Source organism: Rhineura floridana, chromosome 3 (genome assembly GCF_030035675.1).
Source record: "Rhineura floridana isolate rRhiFlo1 chromosome 3, rRhiFlo1.hap2, whole genome shotgun sequence".
NCBI classification, from domain to species: domain Eukaryota; kingdom Metazoa; phylum Chordata; class Lepidosauria; order Squamata; family Rhineuridae; genus Rhineura; species Rhineura floridana.
The window spans coordinates 4,484,582-4,509,878 of NC_084482.1; the positions used below are offsets into that span (position 1 = coordinate 4,484,582).

A 25,297-nucleotide genomic window follows, 5' to 3' on the forward strand; every position below is an offset into this window, starting at 1 on the left:
ATGCTGAGTCATCTAGTTCAGTACTGTCTGTTCTAATTGGCAACAGTTCTGCAGAGCCTCAAGCAAAGGTCTTTCCAAACTGTCTCATCTGAGGTCCTTTAAAAATGCCAAGGCACTGCACCAATAGCTGCTTCCAAAGTAAGAGACAAGACTGAGCAGGTCTAGCAACGAAATGCACAGGAGAAAGAACACCCTGAACAGCCCCCTCCCCTCAACTGCCCCCCCCTGCAGCAGCTGAGGTTTGGTGTTGCAGCCACTGCTTCCTCTATGGTTGGAGAGATTCTTTGTCCTCACACTGTGGCAGGGTTTATCCACACAGTGGCATGTCAGAATCTCTGTAAGTGCCTAACTATGTAATGGATGGCTAGTGTTGAATTGGGCCTCTCTGCAAGCAGAGCAGGTTTACAGGGAGGACCCAATTTCAAAAAAGACGAGAATCTTTTTGGTCAAACTGGTACAAAAGAACCGTGATGTTTCAGGATTATTCTATTAGGACTGGTGTGGGGAACCTTTGGCCCTCCAGATGTTGCTGAACTATAACTCCCATCAGTCCTGACCTTTGGAGCATCATTTTGAGGTCAAAGGTTCCCCGGTGCCTGAGTTAGACACGGGGCAATTTCCCTCCATTTTAAAGCACTTATATTATTTTTGTTGCGTTGTAATATATTCTCATTAGAAAGTTGTGTATTATGAAAATATTCAAATAAAAAGCTGTTTATTAAAAAAAGTTGAGAATCACAGATGTAACAAGTTACTCAGACACTTCTTAACTGTCATTATTAAATATCGTCTTTAAGGTAGGACCATGGTTCAGTGGCTTTGCATGCAGAAAGTCCCAGATTTAACCTCTGACAACTCAGGTTTAAAAGGATCTGGCAGCAGCTAGTAGGAAAGACTTGTACTTAAGACCCAAGAGAGCACCTGCAGTCAAAGAAGCCAATAATGGGCTAGTCTGTCTTGGCATGACAGCTTCCTATGTTCCTGACACAGAGATAATTTATATATGCCTCCACCGCCATCTTGGTTGATGACACACATGCATGCTATGCGCACATCCCTGCCATCAACCAAGATGGTGGAAGGGGAATCAGCCCCTTAGGGAAACCTTGGCCACCATCTTAATTGATGGCAGGCTTGCCCCTGCAGCTCAACCAACATGTATGTCAAGGGAGAGGTAGGTGGAGCATGCAGGTGGGCATCACGGGCCTGTGTGGTAGTGGGGGTGTGTGTGTCTAGGAGCTCCCTCTCATGATTCACAGTAGGGTCCGGAGCCAACGCTGCCGTGGATCATGGAAGAGAGTGCTACCCACCCACCCTAAGGAGGGGCCCTTCAGGCCCAACCTGGCCACCCTCTGGTGCTGGCCCTGTGGCACAGGGTCACATCACTCCTGTAACGTCTCTTTGTGGCCCCATTCATGCAGGTCCTTGCCTGGTCTGTTTGTTTTTTTAATGTGATCAGTGAATCTGGCTCTTTGTCCAGAGAATGCAGCTTGTGAGCCAACTCCTGCCACCCTCTGCCCACCATTTGTTTCTTTGCGTGCTTCACACAGTGTAAATGAGTAACCACAGGTGAGGGCCCAACTCACCGGAAGGGATATGCGAAGTCCACCCTTATATCAGGATCGCTCCCACTCTTGTTGGAGCACTCGACGTTCAGGTGGAATTCTCCAGTGTAGCTGCCGCATGTCGCAAATGCAAAGATGGAAAAGAACTGGGGGAGGGAAAGAACGAGAGAGAGAGTTCAGAGAAACATGGGCTACTTCATCCCCCCCCCGATTTTCTGCTTGGAACTCCTTTTTCCTTAGGAAATTGCATAACTACCAAGTTTAGGTTGATGTGACAATCCTACCCGAGTGTAAATCCTTGTGTACGATACCATGATTTACTACCCCACCATTTAGGATAACCACGTTACCATTTGCATGCATGTGGAATTATCATGAGCTGGAAGATAACTAGTGGCATGTGAGATAGGAAAAGGAGCAGGCAGGAGGTCTAGAAATTTAAATAGCAACTATCACCATAGAAACCCAATAATTAAAAAAAAAAAGTATGGCCGGACAAGCGAAATGTTGAAGGTGTGGTGAGAAATGGCATAGATTTCAAACCTATTTGGTGATCTTGTGTAAGTATTGTATAAAGGGGATTAAAGTGAGCTCCCTTTGGAAATGCTTGCTATTTTATTGGAGAAAGCTTAAGACTGTTATCTAAAGAAAACGTGGCTGTAAAACTCTAGCTTGCAGTACTTATGGCCATTGCTAGTTACTGGAAGCAACAGAGACTTCCAACAAGAAAGGAATGGCCAAAGGAAATATGGCAGAGGGTGTTAATGCAGAAATGTCATACTACAAACATAAATGGGATAGTTTAAGATTTGGTAGAAATGCTTTAGAACAGGCATGGCTAATCTTTTTTGACCCAAGGTCTACATTCCCTGTTGGCCAACCCTGCAAGGTCCACATGCCAGTAGTAGGTGTGGCCAAAGAAAGTAGGCGTTGCCAAAGTGGGCATGGCCATTCACATTCACTCACATATAGACCACACATAGAGAACACACAGACACAGAAGCCTAAGTGCTGGGTTCCTCCTCTCACTTGCACCTTTTTGCAAGCTCCTCAAGCCATTTCCCCCCCTCTTTTGCTGTTGGAGTTTATATAAAACTCCCCCGCTCCCCATTTCTCCTCCAGCTCACATATCTTTCTTGGGGATTTTCTGTTCTGCTTCCTGTACTGAACATTTGAAACAGGAAGATTTTTATAGAGTTCTGTTGTGCTCCACTCCAGCATCTCCCTAATGCTCCAACCAAGCACCATAGATCCCAGAGAATGTAGTAGAGACATGAAGGGCGACACAGATCATATATCTCTTCTTCCTTTGAATGGCAAAATTTGCTACAAGAGGGAGAGCTCCAGTGGGGAGGGTGTGTTGGGGAGGAACATCAGAACAGATGAGAAACAGGAACAGATCGCTTCTTGTTGCTAGGAAATTCCCATCTGCTCACTCTCCTCTCTTAGAATGTTGGAAGCCATATATTATGTTTTGGAATCATATGAAGCTGTATGTTTTTCTTTAAGTCTTCTTTTGTATCTATATAATGTTCATTTTGTTAAGAGGTGTACCATAATCTCTGAATCAATAGGTTTGTTTTTAAGTATTCCTCTTTTGCATCTAGCATAATGTTAATTTTGTAACGTGCATACTAATATAGTATTTAGCATGTTTATTCCTTCTATGAGATAAGATGGTGTTTTGAGTTCTTGACCCCCAGCAAGGTTTTTTAAAAAGGAAAAGCAGCTTTGGGATGCTCTGAGCAGGACTGGCCAAGAGTGGCACTGAATCTTTCCCGCCTTCAGCTATTTTTTTCACTCAAAGCTGACCCCTCCCCCACATCTAGGGCACAGATGTAACTCTGATTTGGCTTTGATGTGAACGGATGAATCTTAGTTTTCATTTCTAGCTATTTAAGCTGCTAAGAAAAAATATAAAAGGATGTGCCAGCGGCTGTTATCATTCGTGTATGATTTATAGGAATAATTTAACTGTCACAGTTTCTCCCCAAATCTCCTGGGAATTGCAGTTTGTCATGGGTGATGAAAATTCTATTAGAGAACCCTTACTGTAGTACCACCACAAGAACACAGCTGTCTAGTCCTCTTGAGAGAGAATAAATAGTAAACTGGCATATGCCTTTGTTCTTAAGTACTTCAGGCATGTCTACATCAGAGATGGTCTGGGTGGAGTTGTAGTATTCACAGGGGCCCAATCACTCCCCAAGTCTTATTCTCTTGCCTTTACACATGTACCCTAGACTGGAACCCCTTTCCCTGACATGCTAGTTTTCTACATGAAAGGGATTTCTGGTTGCCCTGCAATCATGTGAGCCCTCACCTGTGGCACAACCCAGTCTGAAGTCTGACATTGTACAACAGAGTTGGGAAAGATGGTGTTGGGCTCCAACTCCTACCAGCCCTGGCCAGCATGGCCAATAGTCAGGGATGATGACAGCAACATCCGGAGGACCACAGGGTCTCTGCTCCTGATGTATAGCCCAGGTGCAGATTTACCACTTCAGTACGAACTAGGCCTTAAAAAGGAACGAAGGGGCATTTAGTATCTAGAGCGCATCAATGTATTCCTGAAGTATATCAGAGTCGAGCTATAAGGCATACAGCCTTGTGCCCTTTTGGTCTTGACTTGACTCTTGACAAACAAGGTTAAAAAAAATAATACACGATATTGGAGAGGATTCTCTTTCCCCCAGTCAAACACCCCTTTCTCATAAAGGCCCTCTACTGAAATCAAGTCACATGACTGAAGCAGTTGCTACTCCAGTCCCCTCCTCTCCTGTACAAAGTAGAGGCCGCCAGAGAGAGGCCAGCCTTAGCATCATCAGCACATTAGAGGAAGCTCCAAACTATTTCAGTCCCAGCAAGGGCCGCTGAGAGGAATGCAAGGCCTTCTTCAGCCGGCTGGCTTTCCTTGAGCCAGCAGGGGGCACTGCAGCATGCAAACCAGCAGTTCTTCCTGCTGCAGGTGCTGCAGCTTGTTGCAACCTTCTGATGCTATAAGGTTTAAGCAATAATCCTAGCCTGGGCGTGGAGGGGGGATTTTGGTTCAGGGTAATTACAGATCAGCTGAGAAACTAACTGTGCGATCACAGGTATTTCTAGAGTAGAGCGTGAGCTCAATATAAAAAGAGACAAAGGGGGGGAGTTTTCTTCCCCTCCCTTTAATCTCCCTCCAGTGGCTGCGCAGGGACCAGATATTAACCTAGTCTGACCCACTTTGCCGTCTGCCACCCATCAAGTCTGCATTGGTGCCAGCACCATTCCTGCTCTCATTCCAGAGTGCAGAAGACAGATCCAGAGAGCAAGGAGCTACCCGTGGTTTCAAATGCATGTTCGCCAGGAATTGACCTAGCTATCTCATAAATTGAATTTACAAGATCTGAACAAGGCGGTTCATGACAGATGCTCTTGGAGGTCACTGATTCATAGGGTTGCCACAAGTCGTAATCGACTTGAAGACACATAGCAACATGTTTCCTCTTGGAATTTTATAATACTGATGTTTTTTATCTTATTTTATCCTATTTTGCTGTATTTATTCTTTTGCATATTTGGATAAACTTCTCTTTTGAGACACTTGTGTTTCTGTTTTGCACTAGTCATCATTGACTGTAATAAAGAACAAGTGCATGCTGTACTTTGATCGTTGACAAAATGGGTTTTTAAATTTGTGTCATGAATTTTATTGCAAGGAGCTTAAACTTTTCCAGTTAAGTGGTTTATGAAAATTGCAAATACGGTGAACAAACGGGACCTGCAACAAGTTGTTGCAGTGTGGACTGCTCCCGATCAGGATGCCAGCTAGCCAGTCATGCCCATGCCCTTTTCCAAGATATTCCATTCTGTTTTCTATCCCCCCCCCACAACCAACAGAGAATCAGCCAAGCATTCTGTGCCTGCAGAACATGCTCAGTCCCATTGAGCTCTTTTGGGTTTCTCCACACACACCCTTAGATTTTGTTTTGTTTTCTTGTGAAAGTCTTTTTTATATTTCTGTGAATCTTGGGGTTCCTGGAAATCTGCTGATACATATAGATGGTGCTGTTTTGGATTCACACTTGGAGAATGAGCTTGCTATTAGTATATAGGTTAAATAAGTAAAAGCAGGGAGAGATTGGGCAGGATGGCTCCAGATGAGGGTGAGCACAGCCACAGTGCTTGAGCCAAGGCTGACCAAAGCGGAAGGAGTAACATTAGTGGACCCATATTTGCATGGGCACTCATTCATGCACAGAGATTATCAAGCTTGCGAATCAAGCCACTTCCAAGGTTAGGTGCAGTTCAGTGATGGGTTCAACTGCACAAGCAATTCAAGCAGTTTCTTGGAGTGGTCGTAATTATAAGGGTGCCAGTGGAGTAGTGTGTGCTCTGAGAATTGCACTCCTGTACCCTGCACTTGACACAAATTAAGGTCTATTTGCTGTGTATGTCCTTCCTATATGTATCAGTGCCTGAACACCTCTATGCACTTATATATTCATGCCATTTATTATTGATACTGCTATTGGAGTATTTCCATATGCTTCTGCATTGCTATGCATTTACTATAAATATTATTTTATCATTGTATTCACGTTTATAATTGTATCTTTAAAATATTTATGAAAAATGCTCACAGTATTGAAACTGACAGAAACACAGTGTTTGAGATAAAGCCAGGAATATTTATAACTTTCTCCATCTTGTCTGTAAAACAAAACACAGTATCTGTTACACTGCTTTCACGCACTACAGAACCAGTTATAGTTGCCCAAGGCCACTGATGACAGAGTGGTATACAGTACAGCAGGGCCCCGCTCATATGGCAGGTTCCGTTCCGGACCGCCACTGTAAAGCGAAATCCGCTGTAAAGCAGAACGCATTGACTAATATTGTCTAAAATGGTGCCCGACACCCGAAAAACACTGTAAAAGTGGAACAAGCACCGTAGGAGTGGGACCTTTCTGCAATTCACAACCGCTGTATCGGTGGAACGCTGCAAAGCGGGACCCTACTGTATGTTAACATGTAGAGGATGTGTGGGTGTGAATTATTTTTTCTTTCTTGGGCTTATGGCTGAAACTGAGTTGCTGAAGGTTATCAAGATGACGACAACTGGTGTGTGTGTATCTGGAATACATAAAATCTAAACAAATGTTGTAATTATAATGTAAGTTTGAATACCCTAAGAGAGATCTCATGACCAACACCCTTGATAGACTCCAAGCTGGTATGACCAAGAGGAAATGCAGTCCTGAGAACACAGATGTGCCAAAAGATTGACATCACTACAAGCACCAGGTGACTGATTGATGGGTGAGATACTGAGGTTCAGTGAAGATATCAAAAGAACATCAAAACATTGTCTGACTATAAGGGGTCAGACTTCACCCCAGCTTCACCAGAAGATCTGAGAAGTTTTCTACCATAGCCTACCATGTGAGACTCTGTGAGTGCGCTGCCTCTCCTTCTCCAAGTCTCTTCTTCCTCGCTACAGTACTGGCTGGCCACCAGCTACTTGCATGAGTGTGGGAGCAGGAAAGTCAGGACTATTGGGCACATCTAATTTTGCATTTTACCGTTCCTGCAGTGGGTGACTCACAAGAGCATCTTTGGCTGTGTCAATTGGACATATTTCAATAAATCTTTAAAAATTTTCTATATTGATGTAGTTTCAACACTCCTGATCGTTCCTGCTATCTCCTGGTTGATCACTCAGGAATGGCTTTGGGTTCATTGGTAAGACCTAATTCCCTGATACTTTGTGTCAGCTGGTGGAGAATTGCAAAAGGGGGAGGTACTGAGACCATACCAAAGTGGCTAGCCTGTTCAGAAAGAAAAAGAATCCAAGTACTATTGTGAATTCATATGCACGTGTAGGAGATATGCAATCCCCTTACAGGTCCTTGGATAGCATGAGCACTGCCAGAATGGAGGAAGTAATTTTTGCTCCACTCAGGATCAGCAAAGGGAACTGTGGAGAACCTTGAACAAAACTTTGACAATGAGCAAGATTTACTGGCTGTGTACAAAGACTATGAGATGCAAAAGGAAACATACATCAGGACAGCAGTTACCATGTGGTTTCAGGCAATGCCTTAAATAGCTGTTGCTGAGCTGGGGTTTGGGGAATGACCCATGCCACACTTTGAAGTGCTGCACTGGTTAAAATGGAGCCCCAGACCTCCCAAAGACTGTAACAAGGAAATAAACTATGAGTCTCCATGGTAACAATGTGCAGGACAGGCTTTTGAATGCTCAAACTAACCTAGTAGGGGTGTAGTTGTTCAGGGTCTCAGGGGGTCTTAGACCCCTTAACACTTTTGGGAGCAGGGTCCCAGGAGAGTTCTTATGTCTCCAGCATCCTATCAGCCAATCAGCATGAAAGGGGAGTGTGTTGGCCACTGAGAAGAATCTTCTAACATGCATCCTTGTCCTTTCCTGCTGATGGGAGCCAATCAGAGTGAAAGGAGGTGAGTTGGCCCATGAGAAGACTCTTTTCAGTAGGAAACACTCTCCCCTTTCATGCTGATTGGCTCCTAGCATCTGTTGTTGTGGCAGAAGGCATTGACAAGGTTCTCATTCTAAACCCAGAAGCAAAAAAAAAAGGGGGGGCGTGGTTGTGACTATCACAAAATGACCCTGCACTTCTGAATTTGCTACTGCTATAAAGAACCTAAGATGGGAAATTTTGATCAAACTAATTTGCATCCTTTAGGAGACTCCTTACAGTTACTGCTATGTCTCCTTAAAGAAATTAATTGCTTTGCTGGAACAGAGTAACATCAAAACCTTGCAAAGCTGAGATAAGAGACTATACATTGATTCCCCCTTTCCCTCCAAGTGGCTTCCTCTAAGCAACCCTGAAGCCAAAAAGAGAAGGTGTTAAAAATTGGCAGTAGATTGTACTGGTATGCTGAAGGTCATTTCCCCATTTGTGAGTCATGTTGTTGTTATCAGGGCTGTGGAGTCGGAGTCGTGGAGTCAGGAGCAATTTTGGGTAGAGTCGGAGTCGGAAGCAATGTACCGACTCCGACTTCCAAATAAATTTTGATTGACAAGAAGCAATTTTGGGTGCAGTCGGAGTCGGACAGTAGAAAAATAGAGGAGTCGGAGTTGAAGGTTTGGTGTACCAACTCCACAGCCCTGGTTGTTATGTGCCTTCAAGTCAATTACGACTTATGGTGACCTTATGAATCAGCCACCTCCAAGAGGTCATGAACCACCCTGTTCAGAACTTGTAAGTTCAGGTCCATAGCTTCCTTTATGGAATCAATCCATCTCTTATTTGGCCTACCTCTTTTTCTACTCCCTTCTGTTTTTCCCAGCATGATTGTCTTTTCTAGTGAATCAGGTCTTCTAATTATGTGTCCAAAGTATGATGAGACCGAGCACCTGATAGTACACAACTCTTTGCCTATCCCAGCAACCTCCCTGTTCAAATGTGAAGCCATGTCTGCTTATCTGTACATAAAGGGGAGCATAATTAGTCATCATTTTTGCCCATAGCCAAAGGGCTAAATGAATAGGCACCACTCCTAAAGAAGTTAGGGAAACCTTCCCAGAGAACCTGTAGATAAAGGTGGGGATAAAGAACCTGTAGATAAATTTTCATTTTGTGCTTGTTTGGGAGAGCTATGGTTCGGGCTGGAGAAAGAAAACACACATTGTCTACTGGTGTTGTGAGTCTTCTTTTAAATACAGGACTGCAGTGACTGACTATTGGTGTAAAAACTTTACATTATTGATATGATCCACAATTTGGAAAGGTTGAAGAAGTAATGGGCTTGGACCTGGTTACCAAAGCCCTGGGAACGAATTGAATTTAGGGTAAGAGGGGTGTTTTAAAAACAAACAGCCTCCTTAGTATAGGTTAAGTATGTCTGCTGGCCGCACCTTGAATGAGGTGGCAGTGGACATGAAAACAAGGGCGATGTGTACATGTGATTGTATTGTGCCCACGAAAAAGGATGACAGGAGGAATGAATGTAGGGACTTTATATGGGAAATGCAGGAGTTGCTGGTGGGCAGAGGGGAAGCAGAGGGGGAGAAATTAGTTCTCTTTTCCCGATTCTCCCCTTTCCCGTTGTGCTCTTTACAGATTGTTGTTGTTGCTGCACTGTGAAACACATGGTGAAAGGGTGATATAAAAGGGCAAAACTTGTAATACTGAATCTAAACAGCCCCTGTGTCTGCCATGTTGACCCTGACAATAGAAGGACACACCATGGTTATTGCTACACTCCAACCCACATTTACCTAAGACACAAATTGCTGGCTAAAAGCTTTGAGGAAATCTTGGATTCTGCATAAAACTCCAGAAAGGGGGTGCAGGCCTCTGCATCCCCAAGGATTTTTGTGTATGTGGGACAAAGTGTATTGCAAATTGTATTTTTGAGTATCTATAAGAAATTGGTTTAACAAAGGGTGTATTTGGTACAAAGGGATGACTGTTTTTACACCCCTCCCCCACTTGAAATTGCAAGGAAGTTTTGCCTAAATAATGCTATGAGAAAGTTTTTCGGCTGTCTGACTTGTGAACCAACATAGGTTTGCTTAGCTGATTAGAGAATGTAGCTGAAGGTGAGAGAATGTACAAAGGAGAACAGAGTTAGGGATCATGGATATGTGTGAAAACATTATCTACAGTAAACAGAAGGGTATTTGCAAGAGCATCATCTTTAGAATGTCCCATGTGCCCATTACAGGGAAAGGGAAAGGTGAGATTACAAATGGTTAAGGAAGACGGTATGTCTCAAGGAAGGTGTAAGGAGAAGGCTGGAGAGCATGGCTGAAGGATTAGGGAAGTGTAAGGATTCTTCATCTTATCTTACTTTGCAGGTAACAAAAGTCTGGAAGGGCTGTTTTATTGGCAAACAAATTGATTAAAAGGGAGAGTGGGCTAATATTAACCCTCCCTTCCTCTACTCTCTGGAGGAGGCGTGAGATCAGTAAGCAATTGCAAAGGCACACTTCAAGTCTGGGAGAAGGGGGAGCGTTATCCCCTGGCTACCCCTCCTTCCCCTGCCCACTTATAAAGCAGCATGGTTGTACTTCTATTTTTAAATTGACTCTAAAAACATACAAATTGAATAAATTTTAAAGTTTGCACTGGGTGAGTTTTTTTTACTACAAGTGAGCCTGATGCTGACACCATGATAGCAACTACAGCAACTTTTCATGTGCAGCACTCTGTGCATAACTAGAGGCTATGGACTCTCAAAAGCCCAGAAAAATTGGAATTTGTCATTTTTTGGGGGGGTGAGATTTATATAAATCTGTATATCGGAAGTCTGTACCCACACTTTTACCCACAGTGTTTAATTAAAAGAAAAAAAGAAGGTAACTCTAGCTCTTTGAAGTTAAAGAAGCAATGGAAATGAAATTCCTTTCTCTTTGAAGGATTTCTATGATGTAACTTAACTTGCTAAAATTGTTTTTAATTGATCTGGTTACAGAAACAAACATATTTCACGATGAGTCTTAATGGGCCTGTTTAGGGAAAGCTAAATTTACATTAAAAGAAAATAATGTAATCTTCATAAACTATGTTACCTGCTAACCCTTTTCAGGCAAGTCATGACCAACAAAGATTAGTAGTAGTTTTTGGTCTTATTAGTGTTCAATGTCTTTTTTGTTATGTAGCTACAAAATGTTTCACTTAATTTTTTTTATCACTGGTGCCTAAGGGGGACATTTTCTCCCCTCTTTTTCTTCTACAGATTGATTTTTCCATCTTAGCATCTTGCAAAGAGAGGCTTAATTTTCCTCTGGAGCCCCTTTCTCTTTGGGGTACTTCACCTTCTTAACTCTTGAATTTGGATTTTTAATTAGACATAAGTACAATGCTGCAAAATTGTTTATAATTGAAGGTACGGCTGGCAAAATCCCAGCACCAAAACTTTGGTTTCATATACAAAGAAAGTGATTTCAATTATAATTACTGAAAGTTAATCACATGACACCTGCAAAAAGGAATTCCTAGATTAACAGTATTCAACCTTATATCTTATCCTAGGTTAGACATGGGGGAAGCAGAGTCTCTAACATGGAAAGGTACCATGGATGACTTATTTAGATGGGAAATGCAATCCATGTGTCTCCTTGGTGTTCCAACTCTTAACAACTGTGACACTGGAGAAAGAGAGATTGATTTGCCACCATCCAACAGATAATGTGAAATTAAAAATATGGAGAATGGCAGGGCCTGACCTCTGGGATAAGTAGAGTAAAATATATTTCTGAAGACAACATGAAATGGTGGGTAGCACCTGCTTTAAACTGGGAAGGAAACACCCTGATTGCCTGGGATCTATGGGCCTGGGAAATGTCTTGGCTTGTATAATTTTGGGAATAATTGGGAAAGGGTGTGTGATGAATTGGACTTAGCAAATAATACAGATTAAATTTCAATAGGTTCAGAACCAGGTTATGAAACTTCAGATGGTGATAGTGATTGGTAAGACCCCTTTCCATGCCTTATCCACAGATTATTCTATTAGGAAAAGCCACAGCACTGGAGCATTCAATCTGATTGCTCCCCTCGAAAGTGGACTATAGTTATGAAAAGGCTGTGTAAAACCCTACTGAGCATTGGATGGATTTTAAATTGCTGTATGAAAAATAATTGGAGTAAAATTTGGGAAATAAGACTGGAAACTTTAAAAGACAAAATTGGGAAAAATGGGTGAGTAGCCCCAGTTCTGAAGTTAATTGTGATGTCTGCTTTCTTCTTTATCTGGTAAATGACCCCAAGGGAAACCTTACTGTGGATTCAGCCCCCTCTGGCAATAATGCCATTGATAATATTGGTGAAAATGACTTGATCTTTCTTCTTGTCTTGCAGGTCAAGCAGCAATAGCGAGAGCACAGGGACACAAATAAAATAGAGTGGTGGGTCCATTCTTACTGTCTTGCCTACCCTAACACTCCCTGAACTGTAACTAGAGAACACCCAAGCTTGTATTCATGTTCTTAACGCAAATATTCCTGGTTCTATTAGAAAGATCAGGACTATTGGGCATATCTAATTTTTCATTTTACCATTCCTACTATGGGTGACTCACAGGAGCATCTCTGGCTGTGTCAATTGGACATCTTTCAATAAATCTTTCAAAATTTTTATATTGGTGTGGTCCCAACACTCCTTCTGCTCATTGCCGCTATCTCTTGGCTTGAGCACCCAGGAGTGGCTTTGGGTTCATTGGTAAGACTTAATTCCCTGACACTGCGTGTCACACTGTACACTGCAGCTGGTTTGGGGTGGCAAAACATCCTGGGCCCATTTAGGGGATGATGCATGCATGTTGAGTTGGTCAAAAGTTTGCAGGATTGCTGGAAGCCTTTGACCACTGATGTAAGGTACAAGTTGTAAGGTATATAGCTGGACAAGCATTACACTGGAGGACACCCTTAAGAAAACAGAAAAGATCCTTTTCACCAGTTTTGAGAGCAGATCTGTACAGACTATGCAGCCAATGTAGATCCACTTCTCAAACCACTGGAAAGATGTAGGGGGAGAGGCAATGTAGGAGCGTTAGTTCCTGCTTATGTGTCCTAGACTAGGAAGTTTGAAGGGCATTGAAGGCACTACTGAACCCTTTCAAAATGTCAGTGCAGATGTGCCAACTCCTCCCAATTTTCCTAAAGGTTGTTTTTTCCAAGCACTTGCTTCCAGATTAATGATACTTTGCTGTATGGCTACTGATGACCATTCAGCTTATCAGGTCACCCTTGATGATGGTCAGTGTAGTGGAGCGGTTAGAATGGCAAGCTACAACTGGGAAGACTGAGGTTCAAATCCCCACTCAGCCATGAATCTCACTGGGTGTCTTTGGCCATAAACCCTCTCAGCTACCTACCTCACAGGGTTGTTGTGGGTTAAAACTGGGGGTATAAGTGTGGAAAACCACACATAGTGCCTGGAACTCCTGGACAAAATGTGAGATATAAATGTAATAAACAAAAGCTGAACAGAAGGCAGATCCTAGCAGGAAATCCTCCTTTGCAAGCCTCATCAAAATCAATGGGACCTGAGATACTCCTTGTGGATTGTGCCCATGTTTCTTTGTCTCATTGTACTTACCCAATCATTTGAAAAACATCAGGGCAGCAGTGTGCCAGCAGCCATTTTTAAAATAAATAAATAAATCTGGAACTGCTCCGGGACATGTAAGAAAAATTTGAGGAAAAAACTCGCCACCTATTATTGGGAAGGGGATTGAAAATTTCTCCAGAATCTGGATTTGTTTAGGTCCGTGGAGGCAAGAAAGCCATCTAGATGTCTGTCTGTCTCTGTCTCTTGGTGAAGACAGAGGCAGTGTGAAGACAGAGCTCACAATGAACTCAAGCTGCAACGTGAGCCCATCTTTGCAACTGAAATGACAGATGGGCATACTGATGAATCAAATCCTGGCTTAGATGTCAATGCTGCAGGCTGCAATACCTTTACAAATCACCATGTATTTGGGACAAAGGGTGGGATATAAATTCAATACAAACAAAAGTATATTGGGGCAAGGAACCTGTGGTCCTCCAGATGCTGTTAGACTCCAGCTCCCATCATCCCTGACCCATTGGCCATGCTGGCTGGGGCTGATGGGAATTGGAGCTCAATAACACCTGGAGAGGGCCACAGCCTCCCCACCCCTGATGCATATAGATAGTGCTATCTAAAGAAATATTATTACCTGGCTTGGGTGCATTGTAAGAGCAAACCAGCCTTAACTATGAAAGCTCTTTTTTCTGCAAGAAAGCATGATTTAAAGTAGGGTGATGAGCCAGCCGGGGGGAGGGCTGCATGCCAGTGATGGGAGGGGGGCAGTCACAGTGTCGGAGATTTCTACATGTACATCCAAGTAAGTGAGAGACCTTATGACAGTTCAAGGACACATTCGAGTGAGGCAAAAGAATTGGAGGAGGGTGAGGAGTGGGGCCTGGGGAGGAGGCATGCTCTGGGGAGAGTCCTGAAGGCCAGACAGAGAGGCCTGGAGGGCCACATTTGGCCCCTGAGTCTGAGGATATAGAATATCCTGTGCAGCAGCTCTGCAGAAGCTTTATTATAAAACCTGACTACTCAGGAGGGGGAAGTAGACCTTTGGTCCTTGCACCCTTGTCTGGGGAATAGTGTGGCACCAGAGAACACAGTTGGCCATCCCTGGTCTTTAGTGGCACCACAACATTTTATTTTGTTGCATTAATTCTAATTTTGAGGGGCCAGCTAGGTCAAAAAGCCAAGGAACAAGATCAATGCATTTCCCTTCAAGACTTCCAGTCTGTTCTCATCCATGTGAAATGAGCTGCTTGGATTTCCATTCATCCTCTAGCACAGCATTCTCCTTTGTCACTTCCCTATCTGACCTTGAAGTGTGTGTCTCGTGACATCACTTTAACAGATGCACACACACACCCCTTGCATCATCATCATCATCATCACCACTATTACTGCCAGGCTGAAGCCCTTTACTTTTTCCATGCCTCCTGTCAGGTTGCTATAGCCACAGTGATGGTAGCATATGGGGATGCCAGCTGATCAGGAACAGTTGGGCCTGTTCCTGTGCCATTACGGGCAGCTGGACCTATAGAAACCAGCCTGTGAAGCCTTTTACAGCTAAAGTGTGGAGCATTAGGTCTCGCCGCCTGACGAGATCTGCCTCACAAGACCTTCTCTCGGTCCCACCAGTTAAGACAGCTAGGCTGGTGCGGACCAGAGAGAGGGCATTCTCAGTTGTGGCCCCCACCCTCTGGAACTCTCTGCCATACGACCTTCGCCATGCCCCCTCCCTGGTAGGTTTCCGCCAAGGATTGAAAACTTGGTTGTTTCAGCGGGCATACAAGTCTCCTAGATAATTTTAGTTTACAGTGTATAGATGTAGGTTGGTGGATTATAATTGTTTTATATGTTAAAACTGTATTATATGTTGTATTTTTAATTATGTACGCCGCCTAGAGTGGCCGTTCATTCGGCCAGATAGGCGGCCTAAAAATAAAAAATAAAATTAAATTAAAAAATACTGCTACAAGCACAGGAGCAGAGTCTGGCTTGAAAAGCCATCCAGACTAGCAATGTAGTGATGTCAAGGCTGCACGTTCCTCCTGTTGCTGTTGCTGTTGCTGCTGGGAGATAGCAGGGTGGGGCGAGGTAAGGGGGTACCTGTTCTGCGTTTGGGAGTATTCTGTATTAAGTGCCTCAATCCTGAATACATACAGAAAACAGAAGTGGAGAATGGACTATTGCAAAGGTGGGAGGAGCAGAATGCTCAGCATGGGCAGTCCCTGCCAGTCTTTGGCCTTGACAGAAGGTGGCTCGGCTGAGGACTTGCACTCACCCACTCTAGCAACTTTACAAAGCCCAACGGCTCCTTGAAGACCCGGAACTGCCCAACGGCCACAAGCTGTGAAGACAGAAAGGAGAAGGTTGGTTTAGAAGCCCCTCATTTGTAGGAGTAAGAGAGGAACCTAGGACGCTGCCTTATACTGAGTCAGCCGATTGGTCCAACTAGGTCAGCACTTTCTACACTGACCTGCACCAGCTCTCGGGGATTTTGGGCAGGGGATGTTCCCAGCCCTTCCTGGAGATGTCTGACTTTGCCCCTGGGACCTTTTGTAAATCAGACCACCTGGCCACAATCCTCAGATCTTTTGATGGAGATACCAGGGACTGCGCCTGTTACCCAATAGGTACAAAGCATGTGGATTCAGCTGTGTGGGGCCACCTCCCTTTCCCCCTCTACTAGATGCCAAGCCTCTCTTGGAGCTTCAAACAGAACAGACTTTCTCTAGCTTGCGTTCCCAGTCTCCTCCTTTGCTTCAGTCAACTGCCCTATTCCAGTGGGTGAGGATTGAGGGCTCTCAAGTTGACTAGATTAGACATCCTGCAAAGAACATGGCCTGAAGACCTATAACAGCCTTTGCAACCTTGGTGCCTTCCAGATGTTTTCAATTACAACTCCCATCAGCTCCAGCCAAGCACAGCTGATGGGGGTTATGAGGAGCCCTGCTGGGTCAGACCAAAAGGCCCATCTAGTCCAGCATCCTGTTCTCACAGTGGCCAGATGGATGCCTCTAGGAAGCCTGCAAGCAGGACCTGAGCGCAACAATGGAGGTAGTTCAAAACATCTCAAGAAGACCAAGTTGGCAAAGGCTGACCTACAGCAAACACTCTCTGAATAATAATTAACTCTATGTATGTATTTATTTAATATATGTGCCACCCTTCCTCTTGAAGGAGCCCAGGGCAGCAAATACATACAAAACAATTTAACAACAAGAAAAACATACTAAGTATAGTTAAAAACATTCCAAAACACAATTATGATTAAAAACATTCTAAACATTCTAAAACACAGCTTAAAAACTTATGGGGGACAGCATGTTGGCTACCCCTCTGCAAGTAAATGGCTGGGGTGGTGATGGAGTGGTACTTATTTGTGTTGTCCACATTTTTGATCCGCATACTACATTTTTCAGGGAAGTGAGGTACAGGTATTTGCTCCTGGAATCCTACTGGGAACTGGGCACAGAACAGCAGGAATCCAACTAAGTTCTAATCATGCCTAAATCATGGCACCACCCATATCCTAGAAGTCCTGACCTGCACAACCTGCACATCTGCCTTAAAAAGAGAAGGGAACCTCATAGTAGCTCACATTTTAAATACAAAGCATCATAAAAGCAATCTCAAAACTTAATTAAACCTAATAAAGCAATTTCAAAAGAGAAGGGAGGGATTAAATACCAACTATACAGGAGATAGCAAATATGATATTACCAAACACTGTGCCAGGGCATACTACTGTGCTGTGAGATAACTGGAATGAGTTCATTAAACAATGACAGCCTGCCCAGAGCCCACAATACCAACCCACAGAAAAGGTTACTTGTATAACTTACTGGACTGGCCTTTGTTCCTTCCATCCAGCCTCCACTACTAAGAGGGTGGATGATTCCATCCTATCACTACATCATGTGGGATTGAAGCATGGGCTCCTGCTGGGAGGAAGGGCGGAATATAAATCAAATAATAAATAAATAAAAATAAATTTAAGCACTCCCAAATTACAGAGATGCAGCAGATATACCAGCCCTCAGACAAAGCTCCCTGTTGTGTCTCTGTGTGAATCTCTGCATTGGGCCTGCCTCCTCCAGGTGACTCATTTGGAAAGCAGGAAGGTGCTTGTGTTCTAAAACCAAACCTTTGTGCCCTGTGTTCAGTCATTCTTGCCACCAATGCAAAACTCCACTGCCCTAATGCATCACATCTTAACCATATCACACACACAAACACTCACTCATTTCTGGACTCAAAACACAACAATAGTCTTCTACAAAAATAACTGGAGTTGCACTTGCTAACCCATCAGTCATTGATTGGTCTGACAGGTAACCAGTACTTGTGCCTAAAAAGTCAGTAAATTCACAGCTCTGTTCCTTGGCCAGGTTCCGTGATTCATACCAGGTTCCTCCAGGGTTAGCTCCTGCCTTGGCGAGGTTTTGCTCTGGCTTCACCTGACCTGTACTGACATATGCACTCAGGGGACCAGTATGTTGATTTAAAATAAATAAATAAATCACCATCACAAGTGAGGCAACTACATAAATCCATTCTCACCACAACTGTTATGCCAACAACTCCCCTGCTCCATAACTTTGGTCTCACAAATCACACCGCCTTCTCATGCCAAATACACACACAAACTCCCAGGATCCAGGAAGTGTGGCCATCATGGGCTGGCCCAAGCCCTAAAATGCAAATCATTACCATCACTATTTTTTCTTACCCACCCTTCACCCTAAGGTCCCAGGGCAGGTTACAACAATATTAAAATCAGTTAAAGCAAGCAACACACAGTGCTTGCTAGCCAGAACATCACCATTGCTCTGGAAGCCCACAGAGTAGCCTTCCCCAGTCTGCTGCTCTGCAGATGTTTTAAATGATAACTTCCATCAGGCCCAGCCAGCACAGTCAAAACATCGCAACAGCAATGTTATGATGCATTCTCTACCATGTCATGTCTTTGTATGCAATTGTTTCTGCAGTAGACCCATAAATTCTACAAAGAAAAAACTCCATCAGGCAACTTGTAAGATAGATCATTGCACATCACAAAACACCATGCCTTTCTTAAGGATGAAATCTCCCATCTACTTTTGTTATTGCTATATGCCTTCAAGTTGATTACGACTTATGTGACCCTATGAATCAGCAACCTCCAATAGCATCTGTTATAAACCACCCTGTTCAGATCTTGTAAGTTCAGCTCTGTGGCTTCCTTTATGGAATGAATCCATCTGTTGTTTGGCCTTCCTCTTTTTCTACTCCCTTCTGTTTTTCCCAGCATTATTGTCTTTTCTAGTGAATCATGTCTTCTCATTATGCATCCAAAGTATGATAACCTCAGTTTCATCATTTTAGCTTCCAGTGATAGTTCTGGTTTCATTTGTTCTAATTATTTGTCTTTTTTGCAGTCCATGGTATGTGCAAAGCTCTCCTCCAACACCACATTTCAAATGAGTTGATTTTTCCCTTACTGCTTTTTCACTGTCCAACTTTCACATCCATACATAGAGATTGGGAATACCATGGTCTGAATGATCCTGACTTTAGTGTTCAGTGATACATCTTTACATTTGAGACCTTTTCTAGTTCTCTCATAGCTGCCGTCCCCAGTCCTAGCCTTCTAATTTCTTGACTATTGTCTCCATTTTGGTTAATGACTGTGCCAAGGTATTGATAATCCTTGACAAATTCAATGTCTTCATCAACTTTAAAGTTACATAAATACTTAAATAATACTTATCACAGCAATGTTTGTAACAGCTCTGTAAGTTAGGCCAGTATAATTATCCCCATGTTACAGATGGGGGCTGAGGGATAGCCACAATATGACTTTGTCAACTCTGAGACAGAGACGTCCATCGACAACAGCAACATGCACACCCGAGGTCCCTTCTTCATACCTATCTCTTAGCAGAAGGAACAGTAACATAACTCACTTAAACGGCAAACCTCTTCATGGTTTCTGTCCATAAACACATTGCCACCAACTACAAAGTCAGTATATCCAATCACTCCACCACACATCATCTCTCATCCTTGCACTGATTCACAGTTGAAAAGCTCTGATCCAGTTATGACACATACACCCTTGATTTGCACACCCACACAGAGGCAATGCGACACCACTGCCTACGCACATCGCCCAAGACCCAAACTGTTCTCCAGCCGCTGTACATTTTCTACCTGCCAAAATAGAGCAAAACTTTGCTCTTGCTCACAAGCAATTAACACCCATTCCACTTCCCAGCACAATCCTACACCCGCACAAAAACACACCTCATCATGGACAATGTAATACTTTTTTTAAAGCCCCTACAAAACAACCCGTTCCTGGGTACCATTAATACTATAGGTTAGCATTCCACTTTACACCTATAAGCATACACTGAAAAAGTGGATATATTCAGATGTGCAGCCAGTAGCTCCCTGTCCTTCCCAAAGCATGAAACATCAGCTGAGTCAGATACCCCTGGACTTTTGGCTCCCCAGATGAATTGCCTAGTTCTGCTTCTATAGCTGGGCCAGCCTTGGACCCAGACTCAAGCACACAAGCAAACAATTCCATAACCTAAAATCACATCACCTTAAACAGTACTACTAATGTTAAAATACATTTAAAGGGGGGGGAAACAAAACCAACAGTAGCAAATTCACTTACATTCTACCAGAAACTGTCAAAAGACAAACAAATGGTCATCATACACTAACCAACACGTGGTTGACATTTATGGAAATGTTCCCTAGCTAGCACCCTTCCAGTGCAATATGGGAGAAGAGAGACTAGGGCTGCAATCCTAAACACACTTGCTAGAGAGTAATCCCCAAAGAGTGCAGTGGGACTTGCTTCTGAGCAAATGTGCAAAACATCAGGGTATGAGAGATTTAAATGCAAAGATTCCCTGGCTAATCTTCAGACTCTTCTCCCACCCTTCAGGAGCCGGCTGAAGAGGGCTATAATCTTTCCTGACACAACACGTAACGTCTAACCCCACCCCACCCCACCGCCACAAGCAGCTCCCCATTTCCAGACTCTCTCCATTCCCAAACTCTGTCCTGATTAAACAGCTCTGCAATTCCCCCCCCCACAAGACACTCCAGTCCTCCTCTGACTTCCTCATCGGTAGCCCCACTTTAAAAACAAAAATCCAGTCTAATTTCTGGGTGCTCCATCCAGAAATTCTCCCACCCTCACTAACATTAATTCCACTTGTCTGTGCTAAAATTATACAACATCATACCTCCTCCCCCAGGCCAGATGCTGTTGTGAGTTAGAAGCAATCTCCCCCCCCCTAAAAAAAAGCGACACCACATCCCATGCAAATCCCTGCCATCCCTGTGTATCTGGCTCCAATGGCTCTAGGGAGCAGTGATTACAAGATGCCCCTAAGCTGCATCTCATTCTTGCCTGCCCTCCAGTTCCCATAGCATGTGACTGCTGGATTGCCTCCCTTGAGCCTATTTACTGAGAGCCCTCCCCCTTCATCCTGCCCTAGATGCTGAAAAAATAAGATAAAATGCAATTCCTACCCACAATTCACTCCCCAATATCCCTTGCTCTGCTCCCCCGTCCTCTCTAAGCTTTGAAGTTATTCTGCAGCCCTATTGATGCTAACAGCAGCCAATAAAGGGAAGCTCTTCTGTCCCAGCCCTCCCCATTGATATATGCCACCCACACCCCACTCCTTGCCTGGTCACCCCCAGTCTGGATAGAAAGCCAACTGCCACTCATCAGAGGTTTCAGTCCTTCCTCCCAACAGCCCCCCTTCTACTGCAAAAGGAATGAAAACGATAATATGCAAATCAGCCCTTTCCCTCAACCCCCCCACCTTCCCCCTGATCCAATACACCTTAACCTTAATTTTTCTCAAGTTCCCCACCCCAAAGAACAGTTTCTGTGGTATGCATAGCACTAGCTCTGCGAATCCTCTCTCCCCCCCAATCTGGAGATGCTGGTTAGTGTTATGACTAACCCCATCCCCTTGCAATATGCAGGCACTTTCTGCCTGCATCGGTTATCATCGATATCATCAGTGCAGTGATATCGATAACTATCATCCCCCCCCAAATCGCTTTCCTGCACAGATAATCAAATACTCTCCGCTCTCTTCCTTCCCACTTCCTCAAGGAAACCCCTCCATTATCTCGCATCTTTTGGCTCCCGAGATGCTGCACAACACTGCGTAGCTTCACTGCATTGTCCCAGCCATTTTGGCTCTTTATTTCTCCCCCCCCCATTCCACCCCAATCTCCTGCAATGCCTGAAGACAGAAGATTCTAGCTCAAGTTTCCCCCCCCCACCTCGTTTTTTATTATCTGAATTATTATTCTCTATAAAGCTTGTTGCAAAGGAAGGATGGGAAACAGGATGGACCTCCAGACGTTTCTCCCTTAAACACTTTTTTCTGGCTGTGCTTTAGTGCCCCCCCTCCCAACAGCCCCCTTTCCCCCTTCCATCTGCTTCACTGCAGCAATCCCTTAGCAACCTCCCTCCGGCCCGAGCAGGTGCAGCAAATTGCTGCAGTGGGGAAAGAATCTCAAACCATGCCGCTCCCTCCTCGCGCCGCCCCTGTAAAACGGGGGCTCCTCGGCGCCCAGGGAATTTGGCTGCATTCGGTGGACGAAGAAGGCGGCATCTTGTTGCTCCTAGGAATTTTTTATTATTATCATTTAAATCTCTTATGGGGCTGAGGTGAGGGTGGGGAAGTGAGCTGAAAGGGTGGGCGCAATGCCAGGTGGGCAGCCCGTCCGGAACAGCTACAGAATGTGGGTGAGTCTCTCGGCCGACAGGGCGATGGGGAGCTCTCCGCGGTGTTGAAACCCTCAGCGCCTTACCTGATTGACGACTTCCATCTTTGCTTGGGGAAAGCGAGGGCGACGCAGCAGAGCGCAGGGGAGGTTGGGTCTGGCGGGGGGAGGAGGAGACCTTTATCTGGAACAGCCTTGGAGGGAGGGGCGAAGGACCAAGTTGGGGGTGGGGAGGAAGGAAAACAAGGGGAGAGACTAGAAGAGCAGGGAGGGGATGACGTCAAAGGTGCTGGCATGTGAAGCCAGAACTGGAGCCATGTCCTTCCTTGGCAAAAGGAAAACATTAAGAGTGGGAAATGGAGGCTGAGGGTGGTGGTACCGAAGAGCTGCCATCCCTTTCATCATTTTTAAGGGGTGTCTGTATTTTGGGACCTCAGCCCATAATTATCAGGACACTTATGATGGATAGATACGTTTATATAGCTCCATCAATGCGTGATGCGTAACATAGTAACAACCAACAGATAGACCTCTGCCCCCAAGATGCTTACAATCTAAAATGGGACACAGCAATGGAAGGAGGGGGAGGGAGGTGGCCGGGTGGGTCAACAGGGAAAGAATATGTGTTCAGTTCAGTTTCACCTGCTTAGGCTTAGTTTCTCTAGGAAATGAACTGACAGCTTATAAAATTATAGAAAGACAACTTTGATTGCTCTCACATTGTATTAATACATATATTTTCTAGGTATTATCCTAGGTCTGATGGTTTTAGGGTTTTTTTTTGCCACGGGGGGTTATGGAAATATAATGCATCATATCATTTTGTTTGTTTCACCAACTTGCAAACTCAGAAAATGCTGTGTAGAATGTTAAAAGGGAATGATGACCATTAGGCATCGGCCAACTGTTTTCCAGCAATAAGATGGCACGCCTATGATTACAGTGGGGTTACGTAGGTCCCTTGATGGTTTGGTCATTTCGCTTCACTGATGTAAATGGCACAGTGGTCCATAATTTGCTAGATTAAAATATGACAACCCTAGAAACAGGTATCAACCATAGCTTCCAGTCTTTCCCCAAGGAACATGCATAAAATTAGGCTGAATGCCACATGCTGCCCATCCTTGGAATCAGATATATTTACATCAGTCTGAAAAACATTAGTTCTCAGGGCTCAGCAATGTCATTATGCATTAATAAATTTTATAGAAGGTTGCTTTAAAATAATATCCAGATGCTGCCTAATCCTACTCAAGATAAATATTATTTGCATCAACTTTACTGGGTCTTGTTTGGTGGTGGTGTAGAGAGAGAGGTATTTATGAACAAGCATGGTGGTCCTGACCTTGCTTACAAGCTTCCTGGGATGCACTCCTAAAGTTAACCAAAATAAGATATTATCAATACAGAAGGTCCCTAACAAGGCCCTCCTAAAATAGTGCTTCTTCATGTACATTGGAAGCAAAGACATCTTAAGCATCACCAAATATTGCTAATATTATTTTTGGTATTAGCAACCAATTACCAGTGCCAGATGTTATGGCCCAGGGCTCCAGTTCCCCACCCTCAAGGGGACAAGCTGCGGATGCAGAAGACATCTTGGACTGGGAAGAGGATTTGCCCTCAGAACCAGCCTTCAACATCCCCATCTCCTTAGCAGTGCCAGCACCAAAGAAGCCTGTGATGCCAGTGCTTCTTAAGAAGTCACATTCCTTTGAAGACATCAAGGACTCCAGTTCAGAAGCCATAGCAGAACACCCGTTTCCGAACCACCACTGGCATCAATAGCTAAAAAGAAAAAAAGTTGGTTCTCTTTCAGAATAGAGGCCTTACTCACTCCTCTCTGTCTTGTTGTCTGAGGCTGATGGGAGTTGTAGTCCAAACTGGAGGGCACCAGGCAGGGGAAGGGCTGTTCATAGCTGCCCAGAGGAAGCTGTAGTTCTACTTAAGGTTCCACCTGTGTTTGCTGGTTGTGAAGCTACATTCAAGCCTCCCTTAGCTGACTTTCTGCCTAGACTCCACTTGGAGCTACGTAGGGTGCCGCCCACTTTGCTTGCTTGCCTTTGTGGACTTTGAGTTCTCCTCTGCCTGACTTGGTTTATCTGGATCTGTTCTTTGTTTTCTTTGACTGACCCCATTGGAACATGTCCTGACCTCTGTTTTGCTTCATCCTGCTCTTTGGGATCTCACCTCAGTTCTTTTAGCGCCCTGCTGGGATCGGACCTCCACTTGACTGACTTTGCTACTGGATCCAGAAATGAGACTAGCAGTATATGACCTTGTGTGTCTCTAGAATCTGTGCCTAGTAGCACACACACCCCACTCAGGATACAAACCTGACCCCTGCCTGGGACAGAACACCAGATTTTGGAGAGCTGAAAAAATCCCTGCTGTGGAGAAGTGTCCCTCTAAAACCTGGGATCTTTTGATCCATGGAGAAAGTTTCTTGCCAAGCAAATATTGCAAAACCCAGGGCCAGCTGGAGAACTTTCTCTCAATGTGGCTCCATTTTTGCTTTTTTTTGCAATGGTAACCCAGATAATAACAATAACAATCACTTAAAGGTCATCTAGTCCAACTCTGCTAATGCTGGAAATCTACTGCTACAGAATATCTGATAGGTAGCAATCCAGCCTCTGCTTAAAAACTTCTAATGAAGGAAACTTAACCACCTTCTTAGGTAGTCTGTTCCATTGTCAAACAGGTTGTACTGTCAGGAAGTTCTTCCAATGTTAGTCAAAATCCCCTTCCTTGCAATTTGAAATTGTTCATTTGGGTCCTACATGCTAGAGCAAATTCATCACAGGCCACCTCGTCAGCTAAGTCCTCTTCCTTACAGGAACGGAAGGGCTCCTCGTCACTGTAAACAGGACCTAGGCTTCCAGCCCCACTGTGCTCCACATCACTGCTGCCCAAGACATGACCACCACTACTTTGGCCGCTGCTC

General features: G+C 44.2%; 1 protein-coding gene across 5 annotated transcripts in view; it reads right to left on the reverse strand.

Moving 5' to 3' along the window:
* Positions 1-24,409, reverse strand: part of SYP (synaptophysin) — a 38,551-nt gene extending 14,142 nt beyond the window's left edge. The window contains exons 1-4 of one of the 5 annotated variants that reach the window (XM_061613971.1): positions 24,188-24,409; positions 17,439-17,534; positions 15,875-15,940; positions 1,587-1,711 (exon numbers count right to left, since the gene is read on the reverse strand). In XM_061613971.1, the coding sequence (XP_061469955.1) occupies positions 1,587-1,711; positions 15,875-15,940; positions 17,439-17,462 (215 nt within the window). In that variant the 5' untranslated portion in view covers positions 17,463-17,534; positions 24,188-24,409. Of the gene's footprint in view, positions 1-1,586; positions 1,712-15,874; positions 15,941-17,438; positions 17,538-22,437; positions 22,644-24,187 lie in introns of those variants that run through there. The other 4 variants (XM_061613973.1, XM_061613975.1, XM_061613974.1 and 1 more) reach the window with 4 other exon arrangements.
* Between the last annotated feature and the right edge of the window lie 888 nt (positions 24,410-25,297).